Source organism: Poecilia reticulata, linkage group LG4, assembly GCF_000633615.1.
Source record: "Poecilia reticulata strain Guanapo linkage group LG4, Guppy_female_1.0+MT, whole genome shotgun sequence".
Taxonomy (NCBI): domain Eukaryota; kingdom Metazoa; phylum Chordata; class Actinopteri; order Cyprinodontiformes; family Poeciliidae; genus Poecilia; species Poecilia reticulata.
This window is the reverse complement of record NC_024334.1, coordinates 19,671,328-19,690,576: the sequence shown is the minus strand read 5'-3', so window position 1 is coordinate 19,690,576 and position 19,249 is coordinate 19,671,328. Positions and strand designations below refer to the sequence as shown.

General features: G+C 42.0%; 2 protein-coding genes across 3 annotated transcripts in view; both read right to left on the bottom strand.

The window, feature by feature from the left end:
* Positions 1–15: 15 nt before the first annotated feature.
* Positions 16–6,018, bottom strand: cracd (capping protein inhibiting regulator of actin dynamics). Its single transcript, XM_017304267.1, has 8 exons — positions 5,959–6,018; positions 4,497–4,652; positions 3,635–3,847; positions 3,116–3,551; positions 1,106–2,971; positions 634–824; positions 399–561; positions 16–176 (listed from the first exon to the last, which is right to left on the bottom strand). The coding sequence occupies exons 1-8, from the start codon at positions 5,965–5,967 to the stop codon at positions 16–18; spliced, it is 3,195 nt and encodes a 1,064-aa protein (XP_017159756.1). The 5' UTR covers positions 5,968–6,018.
* Positions 6,019–6,505: 487 nt separating this feature from the next.
* The window catches only part of cep135 (centrosomal protein 135), a 29,678-nt gene continuing 16,934 nt past the window's right edge, over positions 6,506–19,249 (bottom strand). For both annotated transcript variants that reach the window (XM_008407437.2, XM_008407438.2), the window contains exon 26: positions 6,506–6,553. The gene's annotated coding sequence lies outside the window, so the exon portion shown is untranslated. The remainder of the gene's footprint in view (positions 6,554–19,249) is intronic.

The following is a 19,249-nucleotide window of genomic DNA, read 5'->3' as shown; positions in this document are numbered from 1 at the left end:
ATCGGGTGGTGGGGCTTATTTGATGATCTGTGGACAGTCGCTCCAGGCTTTGGCCTTTCGTTTTGCTAGGGCCAGCCAGGCCGGCTCTGTGGACACCTGGGGAGAGTCGCTGGAGGGGAATCGCTTTGACACGTCCTTGACAGCAGGTGGCGACGGTGTGGAGTCTGAGATTTCAACTGGAATAAAAATATAAATGAAAAAAAGGTGAGTACCACACCACGTCCTTGAAATTCACCCACAAACTTCAATTTGTTTTACTTAGATTTAATGGAAAAGACCAAGGCAAACGTAGGTGGTAAGTGTATGAAGTGGAAGAAAAACATCCTTCAACAGAAAGTCACTATCATTCAGAAATGATAAAAAATTAGTTATAAACAGTTGTAGGTTGGGGTCCCTACCTGTGACTGAGCTCGGTAAAGTGCTGGCCTTTTTTAGCGGATCTCTGCGCTCGAATCGTCCCAGCAGGCTGTCGGGTCTTTTGGGCTCCTCAGGAGTCTGAGGCTTGGAGGAAGGACTGGTTCCCCCGCTCTCTCTCCCGTCTGTAGGACTCACCAGTGCAACCTGCAGAAAGAATTGAAAACTGTGTCAGGGAGAGTAAAGGACAGTGGGTAAATGGGGATCTGGGCCACATACACTGTCTTTCTCTCTGGCATGCTTCTCTGCTAGCTTGGCCTCTCTTTGGCTTCGACGATCCTCGCGAGTCTGCTGTTGCTCCCTGAAGCCTTTCTGCTTCTGCAGGGCCAGGGTAATCCATAAGGGCCCGGCTTCCTTCTCCTGGACCCGTGCGCTGTCCAGTGAGTGCCTGGCTTGTAAGGAAGGTTTTTCTGCAGGAGAACACACATTTGATTGTTATTGGGACTACAGTAAACAGGCTAATCTTTTTAGTCACAACTATAACTCTAAGCAGTTTTATTGTAGAGCCACATTTACAGTTTCATACACGACACAGATTGATAGAAAATAGGAGTTAAAGTGCCCCGTCCAAAGATGGATTAACATGTGAATCTACAACTTCCCAAATGGCATCTTAGAAACACTACATTTCTTTCCCCATAAACACAGAATGATTTCAGCTAATATACGGCCTGGTCATGGAGACACTGACCTCGCCTGATGAGCTCTGCCTTCCTGTCTGCCTTCTCTCTCCAAGGGATGTTGATGGAGGGAAAGAAAGACCTCTTCTCCTTTGGCTCCTCCTCTAATTGGACATTACTGTGGCTGCCTCTGTGCAGCTGAGTCACTGCTGATGAGTCTTCGCTTCTACTAGCCTGCTCCTGGACAGATAGATCCGGACTACCCGTCCTCTGGATCGCTTCCTCACAGGGGAACCCGTGGGCTACTTTAGGTAGCGGAGAAGGAGGAGGCGTTGGGGTGGCTCCGGAGGGCTTGGGCGATGTTGTTGGTCTTCGGTAGAGCGGTGGTTTGGATAGGACTTTCTCTCCTTCGTTGTGCGGAACGGGGCTAGTAGGTTTGCCTAGCTTACCCCGGGTTATGGCAGGAGATACAGATGTGTGAAGATACTTGCTCACTACTCCCTCTTTCTGAGGCGATGTGGGTGTTGATTTGTCAGAAAAGACGGAGGAGGCATCAGAGTCTGGCTCAATCGGAGTGAGAGGTGAAGGGACGCCGTCGAAGCTGTCTCCAGCGCTGTAGCGTTTCTTCCGTTTCTCCGTGGACTGTTCGCTGTGAAAACGCAGAGAGTAGTTTGTCCTTCTCAGCTTTATTCCAAAAGGTGAGGGGTTGTCCTCACCATCCTGTCCCTGCGCCTCCCCGTCCTCCGTCTTGTTCTGAAGCCGGCTCTTTACTTCAGAGCCCTCGGGTCTGTCCCCGGGGCTGGGAACCAGGAAAGACGGGAGGTCTTTGGCAAACATGCACTCCTCTGAGCCTCTCTCTACAATCCGAACAGTTTTGCTTGTCCGGGTGTGAGGTTTAACGGTTGGAGATTGGGACGCAGCTGTAGGACTGTCGGATCGAACAGCTTCCTCTCCTCCTCCATCCTTGTGATCTGTGCTGAAAACCTCAGAGTTTCTGTTTGAGTCGCCAAATTTCTTCTTTGCAGGGATGATGGAGAACTTGGCACTGGCGGACATTGTTTTTCTGAGGTTGGTGTGGGCAAACGAAGGCTGCTCATCACTACTGAGTTGAGGCTGATTCCTGCTCGGAGGATCTGGGTACTCATCGTACTTCCCATCCTCGACCCCCTTAAATATCTTTGAGCGGATACTTGCCCACTCCGCCAGTGCGGCTGCGCTCGACTGATCCGGGGAGACCGGAGACTCACTGAGAGACTTGGTTTTTCCAGATTTGCGGTCCGGCGAGCTCTTGCCCGTTGCGGAAGGCGTTCCTTGGGCCTTTCTTTCCTCTCCCAAACCCAGTAGGGACTTGCATGCGGTGTCTTTGATCTGGTCTAAATTGACAGCTGTCCCACAGAGCTGGGCGCCTGTCACCAGGATAGCTGTGTGGGGGACATATGGAGATGCCGGCAGGTTGGGGGAGTCTTTTCCCTCCTGGGAGGAAGCCGTAGCGCCTTCCCTTTGATCAGCGTCCACAGTGCCCTGATGGCTGGCGGCTGGTGTAACTGGGGTCAGGTTGACCTTCTGGAAGAGAATCTGTTTCTCTCCAGAGGAAACCTTGAAGGAAAAGGGTCTCTGCCGCTCCTCCATCTCCCTCCAGCGCTGCTCCTCGGCTCGCCGCTTCCTCTCTTGTTCATCAGAGCCCCCAGCGGCCTCTTCTTTCAGCATCTTCTTCTGCTCCTCCAGTTCCAGCTGTTTCTTTTGCTCCTTCAGCCTCAGTTTCTGCTCCTCTTTTTTCTTCCTTTCCTCTTCCTGCTTTTTGCGCTTCTCTGCCTCAAGTTCCCGCTGCCTCCTTGCCACTGCCTCCTCTTCTCGCTTCCTCTTTTCTTCCTCCTCGCGTCTCTTCCTTTCCTTTTCCTCTACTTGCTTTTGCTCTTCCAGTCGCCTCCTCTCTTCCTCTTGCCGTTGACGTTCTTCTTGCTTTCTCCTTTCCTCCTCCTGCTTCCTCCTTTCTTCCTCTTCCCTGATCCTTCTTTCCTCCTCCTCTCTCCTCAACCTCTCTGCTTCCTCCCTCATCTTTCTTTCCTCCTCCTCTCTTTTTCTTCTCTCAGCCTCCTCTTGCCTCCTTCGTTCTTCCTCTTCTTTCATCCTTCTATCCTCCTCTCTTTGTCTTTCAGCCTCTTCTTGCTTACGTTTTTCCTCTTCTTCTCTGACTCTCTTTTGCTCCTCCTCTTCTTTCCTCCTCCTTTCTGCCTCCTCTCGCATCTTCTTCTCTTGTTCCTCCTGTTGCTTCTTGCGACTCCTCTCTTCCTCCAGTTCACGCAGCCTCAGCTCCTCTGCCCTCTTCTTCCTCTCCTCCATTTCCTCTCTGAACTGTTGCTCCTCCATCTCCCTCCTCCTCCGGGCCTCCAGTATTTCCTCCTCATAGAATCTCTGCTTCTTCAAGCTTTCCTTGGAGGACTCCAGAGATGCTCTGCGCTGGTCGGCTGCCTCCAGCTCCTCCTGCATGACTCCAGGAATAGACACCTCCTGGAGATCCTGGGGATAAAGGGACAGGATTGATTTAAAGTTCCAAGCCTCTGACTTTGGTAGAAAACGTCACAGATCAGCGTCTTCCTTACCAGTGTGAACCGCCGGTGTTTGCGGGAAATCCTCTGGTTTTTCGGTTTGACGGAGAGCTTATGCTTGGCGGCGGTGTTGTCCAGGCGAGTGACAGACTGGGGGACGGCGTCTAGATTGATGGACTCAATGGTACCGGTTGGTGGAAGGACCCGTTTGGACCTCGGGGACTTCACTGGCGTGCTGTGCTGCGTAGATGATTGAGCTCCTTGGACCTGCAATAGAAAATGTATTTACAGCAACCTTGCAAAAGTCTCGACACCCCTCTGACTTATCATTTCATCACTTTGAGGTCACATTTCAATGTATGTAAGTGGGATTTTGTTGGAAGATCAACAAAAAGTTCTGCATAACAGGAAAGTGGAAGGAAACATGACTTAAGGTTTTCAAAACTCAAGGATTTTAGGCGTACCGTGCATTTGGGTTCACCCCCCTTCACTCTGATACTCCCAAAATAAAATCTGTAACAACTAGCAGACTTCAAATATGAAAATGCTCAAAATTAAGCTTTTGGACTGAAAACTTGTTTTTGCATAAGACTTGGACATAACACTTGGACACAGCAAGCGGAAACTTGTCAGAGTTAATAGGACGACGTATCTGATGACAAAGGTGGTTCTACCAGGTTCTAACAAAGGGGTGCCTAAATGTAAAGTCATTCAGATTTCATTTTTTAAAAATTGTAAATTTTTCTTCCACTTTACAGTTGCACTGTAAAAAAACCCCTAAAGTTAATACTTCTTAAGCGTCCAAATAAACATGCGACAAGTTCTACGTTTTGTTTCATCAAAGAAAGTTAAAATCTACAGCCTACTTTTCCCTCAAACTGTAATCTTCACAATAAAAATCACATTCAGCCGTTACCTTTGGTTCCATTTTGGGCGGCTCAGCTTCTACGTGGGCCAAAACCTTCAGAGGACTTCGGGGAACCTCTTCCTCATCTGAGCTTCCCTCATCCCCCTCACTTTTTCGAAGAGAAGGAGGCCTCTGGCCGAACTTTATACCTTGTGCGATCTGCCTCTGTGTGGTGAATAAGTCAGATGTTTTCATCCACTCATCAGGAACAGTCGTGTCGTGTATTTGAGAATACGTTTGGATAAATGTCTCTGAGCAGGGTGTACCTTGACCACAGACCTTAATAGCCACCAACGAGCTATTGCATTATTGTGGCTGGATGTGTCTCCACTCTAATCAGTCATGGTTCATTTTATCTGCTTTGTTGGTTTCCTGGCTTGAAATCTGGGCACTGATGGGTGTTCAACAAGGATAACGACCCAAGACACATGTCAAAGCTCATCAAAGGTGACTTACCATGCTTCCTTGAGCAGGTTAGGATAGATCTAAGAAAACATGTTTCACTACATGTTTTGCACACATTTGTTTCCTAAATGATGAGATTTTAGTCTGGTCAATTCTGCCTATTTCAAGCTCCTTTCAGAATGAGCTCTTTTAGAGTTTATTGTCACTTTAAATCAAATAATTATGCTGCTGGCCTCACCCCTCCAACTCAGTGTTTACATTCACATGTAAAAATGGCTGCAAACAGATGCACGTATATACAACAGTACATCTTTGAAAAGAGGTAGTGGGGCCTCCTGCACAACCAACAAGAATTCAGGGAGTGGTTTCTGAACGGTTGGCCAACAACAAAACAGCCATTGTACAGCGCATGAATTGGTAAAACCAGTGCTTTTTCACTTGGGTTGCTAGGTAACAGTGAATTTTGGACTCAACAATCGGGAGGTTTTTGAAATGGCTCATTTTACATACACCAAAAGACATTAATTTATTTCCAAAAACAGATAAAAGTTGTTGGTTTTTTAAGTGCTTGTGCTGTTTTTAGAAACGGTAGAAACCAAATGGACGTACAAAACATGCAAAAATGTAACTTTTGCATCATAGGTTCCCCAATAAGCATTTGAAATTATTCCAATTTTATCCCGATTCAGAATCTATGCACTGTATTTAGAAGCTCAGTAAGCACCTGGAAACATTTCAATGAACTGCAGGTAACAGAAAACAGAAGTGAGCCACGAGCTTGTTCTTGACGTGGTCTGGTGCAACTTGCCGAGAGACATTTGATCAGATATTAATGGGCATGCACGTGGAATTTTAAACATGCGTGGATCTGTGAAAATCTATGGAAAATTCACCCCTGTCCTCACTTCTCTGTCCACCCAGTTGTTATTTTTAAACAGATAACTGAACTTGTGTCTTTATTCATGCGAATTCAGTCTAACCTCGTCAAAGAACAGCCCAGATAAATCCTAAAAAAAAGATCAACATTCATGGGAACTGTGATCGCATGCAAACATCTGAACCTCACTGCATGCATGTCTCCACTCTGCAGCGTGCATGTCGAGCTCAGAGAAGTGTAGGATTTTGTGCGAGGACCACCTGAAGGTTCCTAACTTTATCTGAAACGTTTTCCTGGGACATGCTGTGATCCAGACCGAGATCCTCCGGCGGCTCCTCTGGGATAAAGATGCTGTCGTGGGAGAGAGCTCGAGATCCGATGGGATTTAGGTCCCTGCAGAGGATTGAGAGCGTTCGTTTTTACTCCAGCTTTCTACACTCCGGCACTTCCATCGGCACTTTACAAATCACTTCACTTTACCGTTCACAGTGCAAAGTCTCACTCCAAACTTCACTTTCAAATGACAGAGTTGTCTTCAGAGATGACACAGCAATTTGAAAAGAGATTATGACTTTTTGAATCACTTCCTTGTTATAAAATGATCAATGCACCTACCTCAGATTTTTACTGGACTCCTCATTGTCGGACACAGCTCCACTGCACACTTCCCCGGTTGAAAAACTTGCTTTTAGCTCTGCTCCATCAAAGCTCCTTTTAGTTTCCCGTTTCTTTTTCTTCCCGAAGAGCCGTTTGAACGGCTGGAATTTGCCCTGTCGTCTTCTCTCTGCCGGGTGGGGGGAAAAAGAAAGTAGACGATAATCACAGCTCCATGCAATCACATCAATCTTTTTTTTTTTTTTTTATCACGCTTTTTGCGAAGATAACGAGCGGGATGATGCCCGAGGGCGTGTTTTTTTTTAACATGCGACTCTGAGCAGATAACAAAATGCGAGCGACACTGCTGAAATAAAATGAGTGAAAATAGCAGATAAGATGATAAGCGAGGTGACAAGTGGAGAAGAAAACCTTGGGCTCCAGTTGGAGGGAATGGGAAGGATAAATCTCAAGCCTTAAAGGCAGGAAAAGAAATGCTTGGGGGGGGGGAGGATCTCTGGTTTAATGGAAATGAACAAAAACAAAAAAAAACAGAGGCAGAAAACAGCAACAAGTCAGGGAGACAAACACCCAGTGATTCACAGAGCTCCAAGAATCAGTGCCAAAAGTTTGACTCATGTCGCATTTTGACCTGCATTCAAGTGTTTTCACATCACAGTTTGGAAGTAATCTCTTCATGTGTCAGATTAGAAGAAGAGCATGCATCAACATGTGACATATCCAGTGAGAGAAAGCAGCTGTAAAACTTTTTTTTTTATTGCCGGTTCACGAGGAAGTCTTAAACCAAAGCAAGAAATTAACTTTGGACTCTCAGCTAAAGCTAGAACTTCACATCTGTCAAAGCAAAAAGAGAAAATCCACTGGCGTTTCATTCAAGCTTGCATCAGTTTCAACAAATATTACGCCAATTCTTCTGAATCTTTTTATTTTTCCCCCCCTTTTTGTTTTGCTTTTTCTCGCCGTCTGTGTACTTGTAAGGATGCACCCTGTGAAGTAAGTGGGTGAGGTTACAGAGCTGCGAAGCCACTCTACACCGCTGCACAGACAGGCGTTCTCAGGCTCTCTGGGTATCCTTTTCAGAGCTAAAAGTAGCAACTGGTGTGGGATTTCACTGCACACCCCGCTCACTGAACCCGAGGCATGATGGGAAGTGATACAGTAAACTAATTTCTCCTCTTAGATCTTTTGACCCTAAACTTTATCTTTTCTGTGGGAAGAAAAAAACAGACCGGCATCTGCACTGCATTATGGATTTTAACACATGTATATTTATAGGAATATGGGAATCGTGAGCTAGATTTGCACTCGTTTCCAGTTATAAAAAATTGCTTGATGCAATGATTTGTGATTTTGTTTGCAAGTTTGTTTCCTCAGTGATTAAAACCATTTTTGTGCCCAAATGCTTCACATAAACCAGAAGTTGTAGTCGAATGGCTAAATTTAAGCAAGTCTCTAAAAAGGCTAACACTGCCGACAGCTAGCTTGGTTTGTTTAGTTAGCTAAAAACATTTTGCTATGAAAAAAAAAAAAAAACCCTTTTCAGTTTGCTAATCTAAAAAGGGTCATTAAAGGTCCCTCTGCACCTCAAGCTGAAATAATTTTTGATTGTGAACACCACTTAGGATTTTGTGATAGAAAATGCTAGTTTGTTAAGGAAAAAAAACACCCCAATAAAAGTGTGTGCTATATATTTATTTATTACATAGTTATGTAATAATATATTTCTTCTGCCACATCCCATAAAACAGACAATAAACTCAATGTTATGATTTCAGAGGGGGACTGTATAGTTTTTGCGTGTTTACAGAAATGGCCGACTACATGACAGAAAACATGACTGGCTTTTTTGTGCTATGACTAAAATGAAGGGATTGATTTTTTTCCAGACGGCAGACCTATCCACAGAGCTGCAGGGGTCACTGATGTTTTTATCTTGGATCTTTGTTCTTATCTGCGTTAGTGAGAAAATGGATGGTGTGGCTTAGCGGTCCGTGGGACCAACTTGATGCCAAGGTGCAGCGCTGATGTTCCGCTTCCCTGCAGCATGTTCTCCCATCATCTCTGCCCATCCAGTGGCACAAAGCCCATAATGCACTGCCACGGGCAAGCTCAAACACTCATGCATGAAATAAGACAGGACACTCTCGTTTTTTTTTTTTTCTTCCCTTTTCTGCAGAGTAGACAACGCGGGAGTCAGATCCCACAGAGCTCCAACTCGAAGACTGACTTTCTCTCTGTAAACTCGCAGTGAAGTGCATTTTGTCTAGACGTCTTCACTTTAGACCCTTTCTGGGTTTTACAATTCAACCCACTGAAGGAGGATTATTTACTATCCAGTTAAGGGGTTGTCATTTAATCCACCTTCAATATAAAGACATAAATTTTAGTTGATGTAAACTAAGATATCCGCAGTTAATACGCTGAATTTAACCTACACATTTGAACTGGAGCACTAACAAATAATGTTAAATAATGTGTAAAGAAAGATTTGCTAACATACGCAGTAGAATTGTTATGGACAGACATTTAGGTAAATTTTATTTGGGAAACCAAGTTTTTTCATCAAAATAAGCATCATTAACCGAACATAAGCTTAGTGGGATGTAAAAGTGATGATTAGGGAATTTAAAACCAAGCAGAAAATATGTAAAATGCATAACAGTTAAATACATTTTTGTAAAGTTATTTTCTTTTATGTGAGGTAGTCCAAGTAAAACAATGCGATTAAAACTTCTCTACATACTCAGAACTATCTTTACATTGAATAGTTACTACACACAGTCCAGGCTGCAAACTGTAACAAACTTTATTCATAAAGTCACAACACTGCTGACTTTATGAATTGCTTAAGCTAATTTTTAACTTCAAACTAGATCATAAAAATCAGACTCACACATGCCTGGACTGATAATGAGGCGTTATGAATGATATAGTCTATATTAATGTTTGCGTCACGCATTGTGAGAGTACTGATTAAACACTTCCCAGTTGTAGTAACTTGCAGGGATGTTGGCTGAAATCACATCCAAACTCTGCAACTCTGGTCTTTGTACATCTAGGCCACATGTGGTTAAGATTTATTAGGATTATTTTCTATAAATGCCATTTCTGAAATAAAAAGTACTTCTTATTTTGCAGTGCACTAACAACCAGTATGTAAAACACAGATTAATGTTATTTATCTTAGGAATTTCTTCTGTTCCGTTTGGTCTTTTGCAACAAAGTAGCTTTCTGATTAAAAGCCAACTTTATTTCTAATCTTCAGTCATTTTTCCAACACGGGCCAAGCCTTCAAATCAACATATTAATCATCTTACAAGGATAGAAGAAAGGCAGGAAGAAAACTTGGCAGAAATTTGAACACAGCACACAAGTATCCTCTAAAACGTCAAACCCGTCACCACACCATGCAGCCCTTAAAGAGACAGTGAGCCAAAACTGGAACTATTTTATGCATGAAGCATTTTATGTTGATCATTATCCCAGGATAAGGTCCAGTAGAAACGCATTTCCATCACAGTTTTATTTAAAATCACCTGATAATTTCAAATAGTCCAATATTTTATGCACTCTAATAAGTTTCCCAGGGCCTTTAGAAAGGCATCATTTCACATATTCATCCTTTGATTAATTTTGGAAGTTTGTTTGATGTGATTCGGTTTATTTAACTCCACTGTCTCTTTAAAAAGCCCTTAGAAGCACTCTTTAGTTTACCTGAGCCTCTGGGTTCGGTTACCTCTAAAAGCACCTCATGGTTATTTTCTGTTGCATCCGTTGCCATGGTAAACCGCACACTTTGACTGTAATGGGAGAAAAAGAAGGTTGAGCATAAAGGCAGGGGGGGCGCGGGGAGGGGGTTGCTGTTATTTACTGTGGAGAGCGAGTACGAGCTTTTAACTGAGGAAAACAATGAGAGCAGAGCAACACAAGAAAGAGAAAACTGACTGCAGAGAAGCTGCAAACCTTCACCAGGTCCTGCATTTCTTTTAATTCTCCACCGCCTCCAGCATTGTCATTGGAAAAGGTTGGCTCTGTTAGCTAGTGCAGAGTGGCTCTTGGTGACTGCGGGCCGGATAAAGCCTGTGCTGTTTGCAGTGCAACATGAGCGCTCTGAGGACGCTCTGTTTGCTCACTTCTTTTCAAGTCCGCTCCAGCTTCTTATAAGCATTTCATCCCGATCCAAAATGTCTGTGTTTCCTCACAGCTTTTATGTAATTCTGCAAATCTGAATACATTACAGACTGTTCTTTTTGCTTTTTTTTGGGTTGTGTTAACCGTTTGTTTCACAAATCAAAGAAACCAAACAAATCTGGAGTTGACTTCTGATTCAGTGATACAGGAATATTTTACTTCCAAACTCTTCCATAACTGGACTTATTTATCCAACATTAGATTGTTTTAGTTATTTATAATGATTGACATATTTACATTTGGAAAGCTTTCAAATAATATTAGCAGTCACACTGCTGAATCATCAAACCCAGTTTAACAAGATCTATTGGACCAAAAAGCAACGAGACTGCCTGTTTGGCTTCAAATATCTACAGTGAAAAAGTATTTGTCCCCTTTACGAATTTGTAACACATTTTAGATCAAAGATAAATTGAATAAATAAATAAAAACATCAGCTTTAGAATAAGAAATGAATGTAAAAAAAGAAAAAGAGCTGTCCAAATAAAACTAGCCCTGCATGGAACTATAACTGTCTCATATTTAGAATCATAAATTAACTGTGATTAACCATATTCTTCAGATTAATTTCACTACCAATGCCCAGTCAGATGGCAACCAGAAAGCTAAAGTCAAAACATTTCCCAAAAAGATCCGCTACTGGCCTTTCTTTAACCGCCCGTGGCTAGATAGGAAGAAAAGTAGAGAGAAAAGGAAGACATGCAGCAAATGGTCCTGGGAATTGAACCAGGGACACCCATGTTCAGGACTGCAGTCTCTCTGTAAGGTGTCCCTGCTCTACCACAAAGCCATTAATAATTATTTGGGAATTCAGTGAACCACACTGATCAAAAAGCTAAATGATTAAAAGAAAATTTCATGGTGCAAATACTTGTTGACGGCAGTAAAAAGAGACAAAACCAGCAATTAAGCTTAGGAGCAAATTCCTTTTCTTTTAACTTTGGTTATCTTTGCCTGATATTAAAATATATAAAGTCACAAGTTCCCTTCAGGAAGTCATCAAAACGTGGCACTTCTATTAACCCTTTAACAACGTTTTTAACCAGCGTTCCACTGAGCAGTAGCTCCTATAATGAGCTCAGCAGATCCACCGTTCCACCAGATGTTTGCCAATTGCTGATGGCTAGTCTGAAGGAGCCGTGTGGTCACAGGAAGGGGTGCTCTGAAGCCTGTAAACTGAGGTGGAGCTAGGTCCAGCCAAGCTTTTTGCACAGCTGACTGGTTGCCATGGGAGATTCAAGGATTTCTCTAATATGCATGGAAGAATCAAAGTAACACTCCAGATGTGTTTTTGATGAGTGAATAACAGAAGATGTTGTAAAGCTGAAAAATAAAGTCAATTTTACATAATACTGGCCCTTTAAGAACAGAGGACCAACCCCCAAACAGCCACTGCCACAAACCCATGACAACACAGCCTCCTAATAACCTGCCTTTTCTGTCCCAACACCTGCCTGCACTGCATCACTCAAGCTAGAGGTTTTCTGCTGCACCGCATGGCTCATCTGCAAAGCAGCTGCATAAAAGCAGACGGCATGTAAGACAGTACTGAGAGAGCCAGAGAGATGTCTGCCGTCTCCAGCGGGACCAGAACACAGCGTACTTCCTTCCTGAGGGGGACGGAGACAGACGGACACTCTCAGAAATGTCTCCGCAAAACAACAACAAAAAAAAAAAGGCTCTTTGTCCAGTCAGAGCAGAACAAGGAGCAAACAAGCATGTTTGGTAGTAGGAGTGTATGAACACAGAGACAGTGTGCAACTGTGTCTGCTGCTGCTGCCAAGAAGGATACTGTTGATTTCTCCCTCCTCCCCCCCTCATTTTATTGTTTGTGTTTTTGGTTCCCCGGTTCTAAATTTGCGTTTACTGGTGAACTACAGCAGAGGATGGCGATGGGATGAGATAAGCATGTGCTCTTTGACAAATACACACCTTGCATCACAGCGTGGCAGCGGCGTAAACACAGTGCAGCATCCTACAAACAGCCCAGCACCACAACATCCCTTAACCCACACCCGACGGTGCTGGTTGTGTGTTGCAGCAGCAAAGTGTCACAACCTTACAACACGAGCAGCTTGCTGACGAAGCAGACAGACGAACGCAGCGGCGCCTTAGAAACCGTTTTACCTATTTTGGCAGCACAGCTTGAGACGGCCGTGTACCACTGCAGCAAAACCCGGGGGAACATCGATCTGCTCTTTATCACAAAGCTCGTTTTACCCAGATGAATGTCACTGCCGTCTCCACCAAGGCCCCGGGGTTGAAGGGGGGAGAAAACGAGGGAATGAATAAAGAAACAGAGGCAGAACAGCAGGTTTGGGTTGTAGGAATGTGCAGTAGAGGTGAGGAACATGAAAACGGCATGAAAGGTGCCTGAAAGGCGGGGGAGGAGGATGATGAAGAAGAAGCTCTTCCAAACAGATGCCCACAATGTTCTTGGCAGCCCTGATAAAGACTCTCTACACTGCCAAAAGTAATAACTCATCTGGTTACAGAGTGTGTTTGTGGACTTTTTTTGTACTACTCTTCCAGGGATTCATTTATTTTTCTCAAATTTCTGACTAATCTGAGAAAAAAAAAGTCTGAATTCTGAGATTAAAATCAGAATTATTTCTTTGTCAGTGGCCCTAATCCTCTTCCGTACATTTGTGAAGTCAGAAGCTGATGTTGGACGAGAAAGCCTGGCTCACACTCACTCTTGTAATAAAAAATAAATAATTGTCTGTATATCCTTGCCAGCAGGACAGTACTTGCCACATGCAGAGAGAGGGAACATTTCGTCTGCATCCAGAGCTATGGATTCTTCTCTTTTGCTCACCCCATGGGATATATAAAGGACTGATACTTCAGTCAACAACTCTAAAGTCTTTATAATTTTATACATGTGGTTTGGCTCATAATCTTTAGGAAAGACGCACTAATAACCTATTTTCAGTTTTCTGACAAAAAACTAAAAACGGGTCCCAATATTTGAAAAAGTTCACGATGCCATCCAATCTAACAAAGTTCTCAAGGCTTTTGGTAGAGAAACCGGGCCCTAGCATCACATGCTCTTCTCCATATTTGGTGGTGCCTTTCCATATATCCATCCAAATCACAAGTTATGAGTTTCACATCTTAACAAAATTACATGTTTAGAATTATGACAATAGGACAGAAAGGGTTACTTCCTAGCATCCCTCTCAAGCTAATGAATAGCATTTAGATAGTATCCAATGGTTGTCAATGGCTGTTGACTAAATGATGCCAATCTTTGCTGCAGTTCTCTAATGCAACTCTCTAATGAGTGTTGGAGATTTTTGTTTTAACTTCCTCTAAGCTGCCATATCAGCTTTCTTACTGTGCATAGTCAGAAGATCCTCATCCAGCCTAGCAGAAGGAAGCTAAAACACGCAATATATTTATACTAAAGGGAAACAGAAAGTCAAGGATTAACACATTTAATAGATGCATTATCTTTAAAAAGTAATGCATAAATTATTAACTAGGAACAACTAAGGAACTATTTTGGATGAACAGAACCAATAATTGTGCTACACTGCTGGTACATTTTGAGGTGGTGATTCCAATAAACTTAATCTGCAAAAAAAGAAAACATCTTAAAGATCCCATTTAGGATCTAGTCACTTCAGGACCTCATTCTGTGTTTTTATCTCGTTCTTCATTGCTCTCTGGTGAGTGTTTTCACAGCAACTAGGCTGAGACCGGACAGACGCAATGCTTAAACCGACACACACAGCAAATGTTTGTTTGGACCCAACCAACAGCTGGGTTTCTGGCGGTTCACACCATGCACAAACCCAAGCTCCAGGTGCTTATAATGCAGTTCAGTTAGCAGCGGCTGCACAGTGAAAACCAGGCTTCATGTAAATCCACTTGATATTTATCGAAGTGCTGGTTAAGTCTAATTGTGGAAAATAAACATTGGTGCTTTGCTGTGATTAATCGCCATCTGCTCAGTCCGTAACAAAACAGAAACTGTGAGTTCTTTGCAATAATGGTTTCAGACAAGCTGCTACTGAAGATCCAAAATCCTCAGGCAGAAATTAAGTTCTTTGAATTCTCCCCCTTTTTTTTTCTTTTTTCTTTTACATCTTGGTTTTGCATTGTAGTTTTCTGTTTATTCCTTTAGGTCTGGTTGACATGTACAGACAGAAATATGTCCCAGTATAGTACCTTCTGCACAAGTGAGTGTGCAAGGACTACAATTTCACTACAGAAAAAAAGAAGAAGAAAAAGGAGAGAACCAACTGTACCATTTCAAAGCAAGATAATTTACAGGCTATAATCATCCCTGCAATTGAAAAAAAACTTTTTTTTTTTGCAAATTCATTCACATTTAGGGAATTCCACATCAAAACATCAATTCATTTTGTACATTAGCAATCCTGCTTGAATTCAAAAGTCTTAATCCATATCTAAAAATCACATCTAATAGAACCAAACTAACCAAGATTGTTTTTAATTTCTGATTGTATGTAAAACTTAACTCAGTGCAGTCTGCCAACAAAATGAATAGTGAAGTCAAGAAAACTGATCTCTTCTCTCTCCATCGTCTCCATCCCTTTACTTATGTTTCACAAGTTGATTTTAAGGCGTCATGTATTGATTTGTCAGCAGTATGGTTTAATTCTTCAGGTCTTTGTCATTTCTTATGTGAAATACGAAAAGGTCTCTTCTGAGAGAAAACGTACAAAAAGGCAACACCTGCTCTCTAACTTGCAAATGTTAAATTCCCCCTAAGCGTTGCCACATTACATTTTATCACATTACAATCTCAAAACTTTGATGGATTCACGTGAAAAACCACCACAAAGTAGTGCAGAAGTGAGTTGTTCAAAGTTTGGGAAATATTTTCAGAGCCCAATCAAGCTTTAAACTTCTCCACCATCGTTCTGATCCTGCTGTGCTCTCAGGTCACTTGATGTTTATTCACATGTGCATATATGCTGAAACTAAATTACACACAGATTATTTGATTGTTATGGGATTTTGGAATAGACAGTACACTATTTTATTTAGGGATTTAACAGCAAATGCAGAATACAAATGTAAATGACACTTTTTTTGGAATTTTATTTTTACATAAGTATAACTTTTATGCCACCGTTTACATAACTACGTCGATGTCTGTTACATAAAATCCAAATAAAATACTCCTCGGTTTGTGGTATTAACAACAGACATCATGAAAAAAGTTTAAGGTCAGTAAGATCCATTTTTTTCTGATCCAACAGATGAAAAGCAGCTGCTCGATGGTAGAGTCAACAGCGACCAAACCAACCAAAACATTGTGATCATAAAAACATTTAGATCAAACAAGCAGGACGCAAAACTAATCAAAGATATAGTATTGATCATCTGCAGAGATCCAATATGGTGAATTAAGAGGAAACAATGGATTTGGGTGTCAAATGCAACCTGTATCACATGACCATCGTTATATTTTCCACTGCAGCAGACAGCTAAGTGACAATGATGACAAAAAAACCTCCACAAGGCACAGGAAAAAACCCCATCACTTTTGACATTCGCTCGGTCCAAACGGAACAAAAAAGTATAGTTCGGAATAATTTAACTTAAATAAACAAACGTGTGCAAAAGTAGCTGCTAAAAATATTAGTTTTCCTTTTTTCTTGCCAGTTAATTTAACCCGCAATTTAGCTGAACCAACAACCTCCATACAGAGTTCACTGAGATCTAAAGAAGAGCTCCTTCTTACCGATCTGCTGTGTTTGAGGGCATCTGTGAGAGTGTGTGGCCGTTCCACCTGCCTGCTGTCACTGTGGATCTAGGCCATTACCTGGAGTCAGGTGTCAGATGCAGTAGGAACTCGCTTGTCTGTGTGTTTCTCGCTGTGTGTGTGTGTGTGCATATTTTAGAACAACCCTGTAAATACCTCTGAATATTTTCCTATCTATATGGATTTGAGTGCATAGTTACATCAACTCACATGAGTGAAGGGTCTCAGGAGTGCACATGTGCATCGGAGAGGAGCACATGTGCAGTCTTAGGGGGAGGAGGTGTGTCTGCTGAGGATGGGGCAGAGCTGACTGAGGAGAGAGAGAGAGGGAGAGAGAGAGAGGGGCGTCCTCAGTGTTTGTTAGTGCCGCTGTGCTGAGGAGGCACAAAGTGACACTTTGTTCCCCCCCACCCCCATCAGACGGCCTGTGCAGGAGAACAGAGTGGCATTCATCACTTCTACTGACTGATGTGCACAAAGCCTTGCATTGTGGCTCCACAGCAATATGCACGTGTGATTAGAATGGTTTTGAGCACAAAAAGCCACAGCTGCTTGATGGGCATTATGGCCACAAATGTCTAGTATATTAAAAGCCTGCCATGCTCCGGCTTTCAGAGTCTGCCCTCTAGCTGCGGTAAACGAGCACAGCCTGGCAGTAAAAGCAAACATTGCAATGTATTTCTATAGCAAACAACAACTTCATGCCTCAGCAGCGCACAGCTAAACAAAATCCTCAGTACAGTACAGAGCTACGTTTAATCAGAATCAGAATGGCTGTGAGGACGGCGGCTACTCCCCTCGCCCGCCCCGTTCTCCAGTTTTGGCTGGATCACACTGTAGCCTCACAGGGATATGGTAATGATGGAGCTTTACCGCCCTGACTGCTGCCTACATTAGAGCTGCACAGCACTTCAAAGACAGACGGTTCTCTGACTGACAATGTGCAGGAATAGAAACACCAAGCGAAGCAGCGCAAACATGCCCTCGCACCAGTTAGTGGCAGGTTTTCACACACGCACAGCCGACGGAGGCTCTTAACGACCGGTGCTTAAGTGAATAAAAAGCCAGGGACACACACACACACACTCAGCTAAGCCAAGCGACAGCGTGGCGGCTAGACTTGACATGCAGTGAAGCAACCATTCAGTTTAATTAAGCATTTTATACGATGGACCACGTTAAGAAAAAAGAAAAGATCTTACGGGAATGAAGTCATAAAATTATGAGGAGTCATAAAATTATAAGAATACAGTTGTACGAGAATAAAGTCGAAATATTACTTTAATTTCATTATTACAACTTTATTGTGGAGGTGCACTAATATGAAATCTTGAGCCAATATCAGCATCCAATATTAATATTGCTGTTCTGGCTGATAACCGGTATTTACTGATATATATATTTCACTACAGTTTTGACACTTTTGGGAAATAAAACAAAACAACCAGAAACAGAAAGCAACCAGATGGAAATAAATATTGGTTGTTCATATTGGCCCAATATGCTAAGAAATTACTAATATCCGCCGATAGGACTTTTACGACTTTATTCTCATATTATTTTACTTTATTCTTGTACAACTATTCTCATAAGATTATCACCTTAATCAGATACAGGTTTATTCTTATATTTCTACAATTCTATTCTAATATGTCAACTTTATTGTCATAATATTAATTCATTCTTGTAATTTCACAACTTTTTGTAATTTAATTTTTTTCATTTTTTCTTAGCATGGCTCTAACAATCTGTCGTAATTTGAAATGAAATTTCTTTAGCCTACATTTCTTGAAGGTAGGTTATTATAATTCTGTGGAAGAGGATCTAAAATAGATAATACTAGGCGATTCTTTTGTAGATCCAGTATTTTGCAGTGTCTAATACATTACCTAAAAAGGGGTACGTTTTAGGTGCTTGATTTGAACAGTTCTTGGCTGTAAACATTTGGAGATCAACAAAAAAATAAGGTGGAATCTGACTTCTGATGGTAATCGCTTCTACGGGACTTTATTTAAGGGTATTAGTCGAATTGTGGCCGAACACAAATAAATGTGACCATATTTAGATTCTTAGTAAAAAAAAAAAAAAAAAAAAAAAAAAAAAGGAAACTGATGCATCCCTTTTTCCAGGACTTCAAACTTAAGCTCTAAATTGTGTTCGTCTATCAAATAAAATCCCAGCAAAACACATTCAGAGTTGTATTTGTAGCGGAAAAAGTAGAGTGTGAATAATCTGGCAAGACGTCCTGCATCAGGGAAGAGGCTTCTTGAGATATTATTAGCTGCAGTAAAGAAACTGAAAAAATGAAGGCCTTCTTCGGAGAAACTGTCAGACAGACATTAAGCAGCTTTTTTTGAGCGAAGGACGTCGGGGCAAATAATCTTTGACCGATGAGCCCAGTACTGGCTTGCAAACCAAATATCTTTTTGTGCGAATTAGATGAAGGAGTGTGTTTTGGCATACAATCCGTTACCTGAACATTACACGCATGTTTGAAGGAGGACGCAGGTGGAGGAGTGAAACTGCAAGGAGTGGAAGTATTGAATGTGGTGATTTCTTATGTTTTTATTTTTTGTGTCATGTAGTGTTGATGCAATTACCATAAATTTGGGGGCAAATTTAAATTGTGGACAATTTTTTCTTCAAAATAAGAGGAAGAAATGGGGGAATGGGTCTATATAACATGAAATCTTTGTCTCTTTGGTCTTTTTTTTTTTTTTAATTGACTACTATGTAATTTTAAAAAATATATATACTACCTGACTATATTTTCACGTTTGTTTTTCATTTTGTGTCGTCAAAATCTAAAAAAAAGAAAGAAAAAAAAAGAAAAAAGCTTTATTGCTTTCTGTAATAGCTAAAAATGCTTTTCATTTACTGTCAATCTTCCAGTTTGCAAGAATGAGATGAGGATAAAATAATGGCATGATG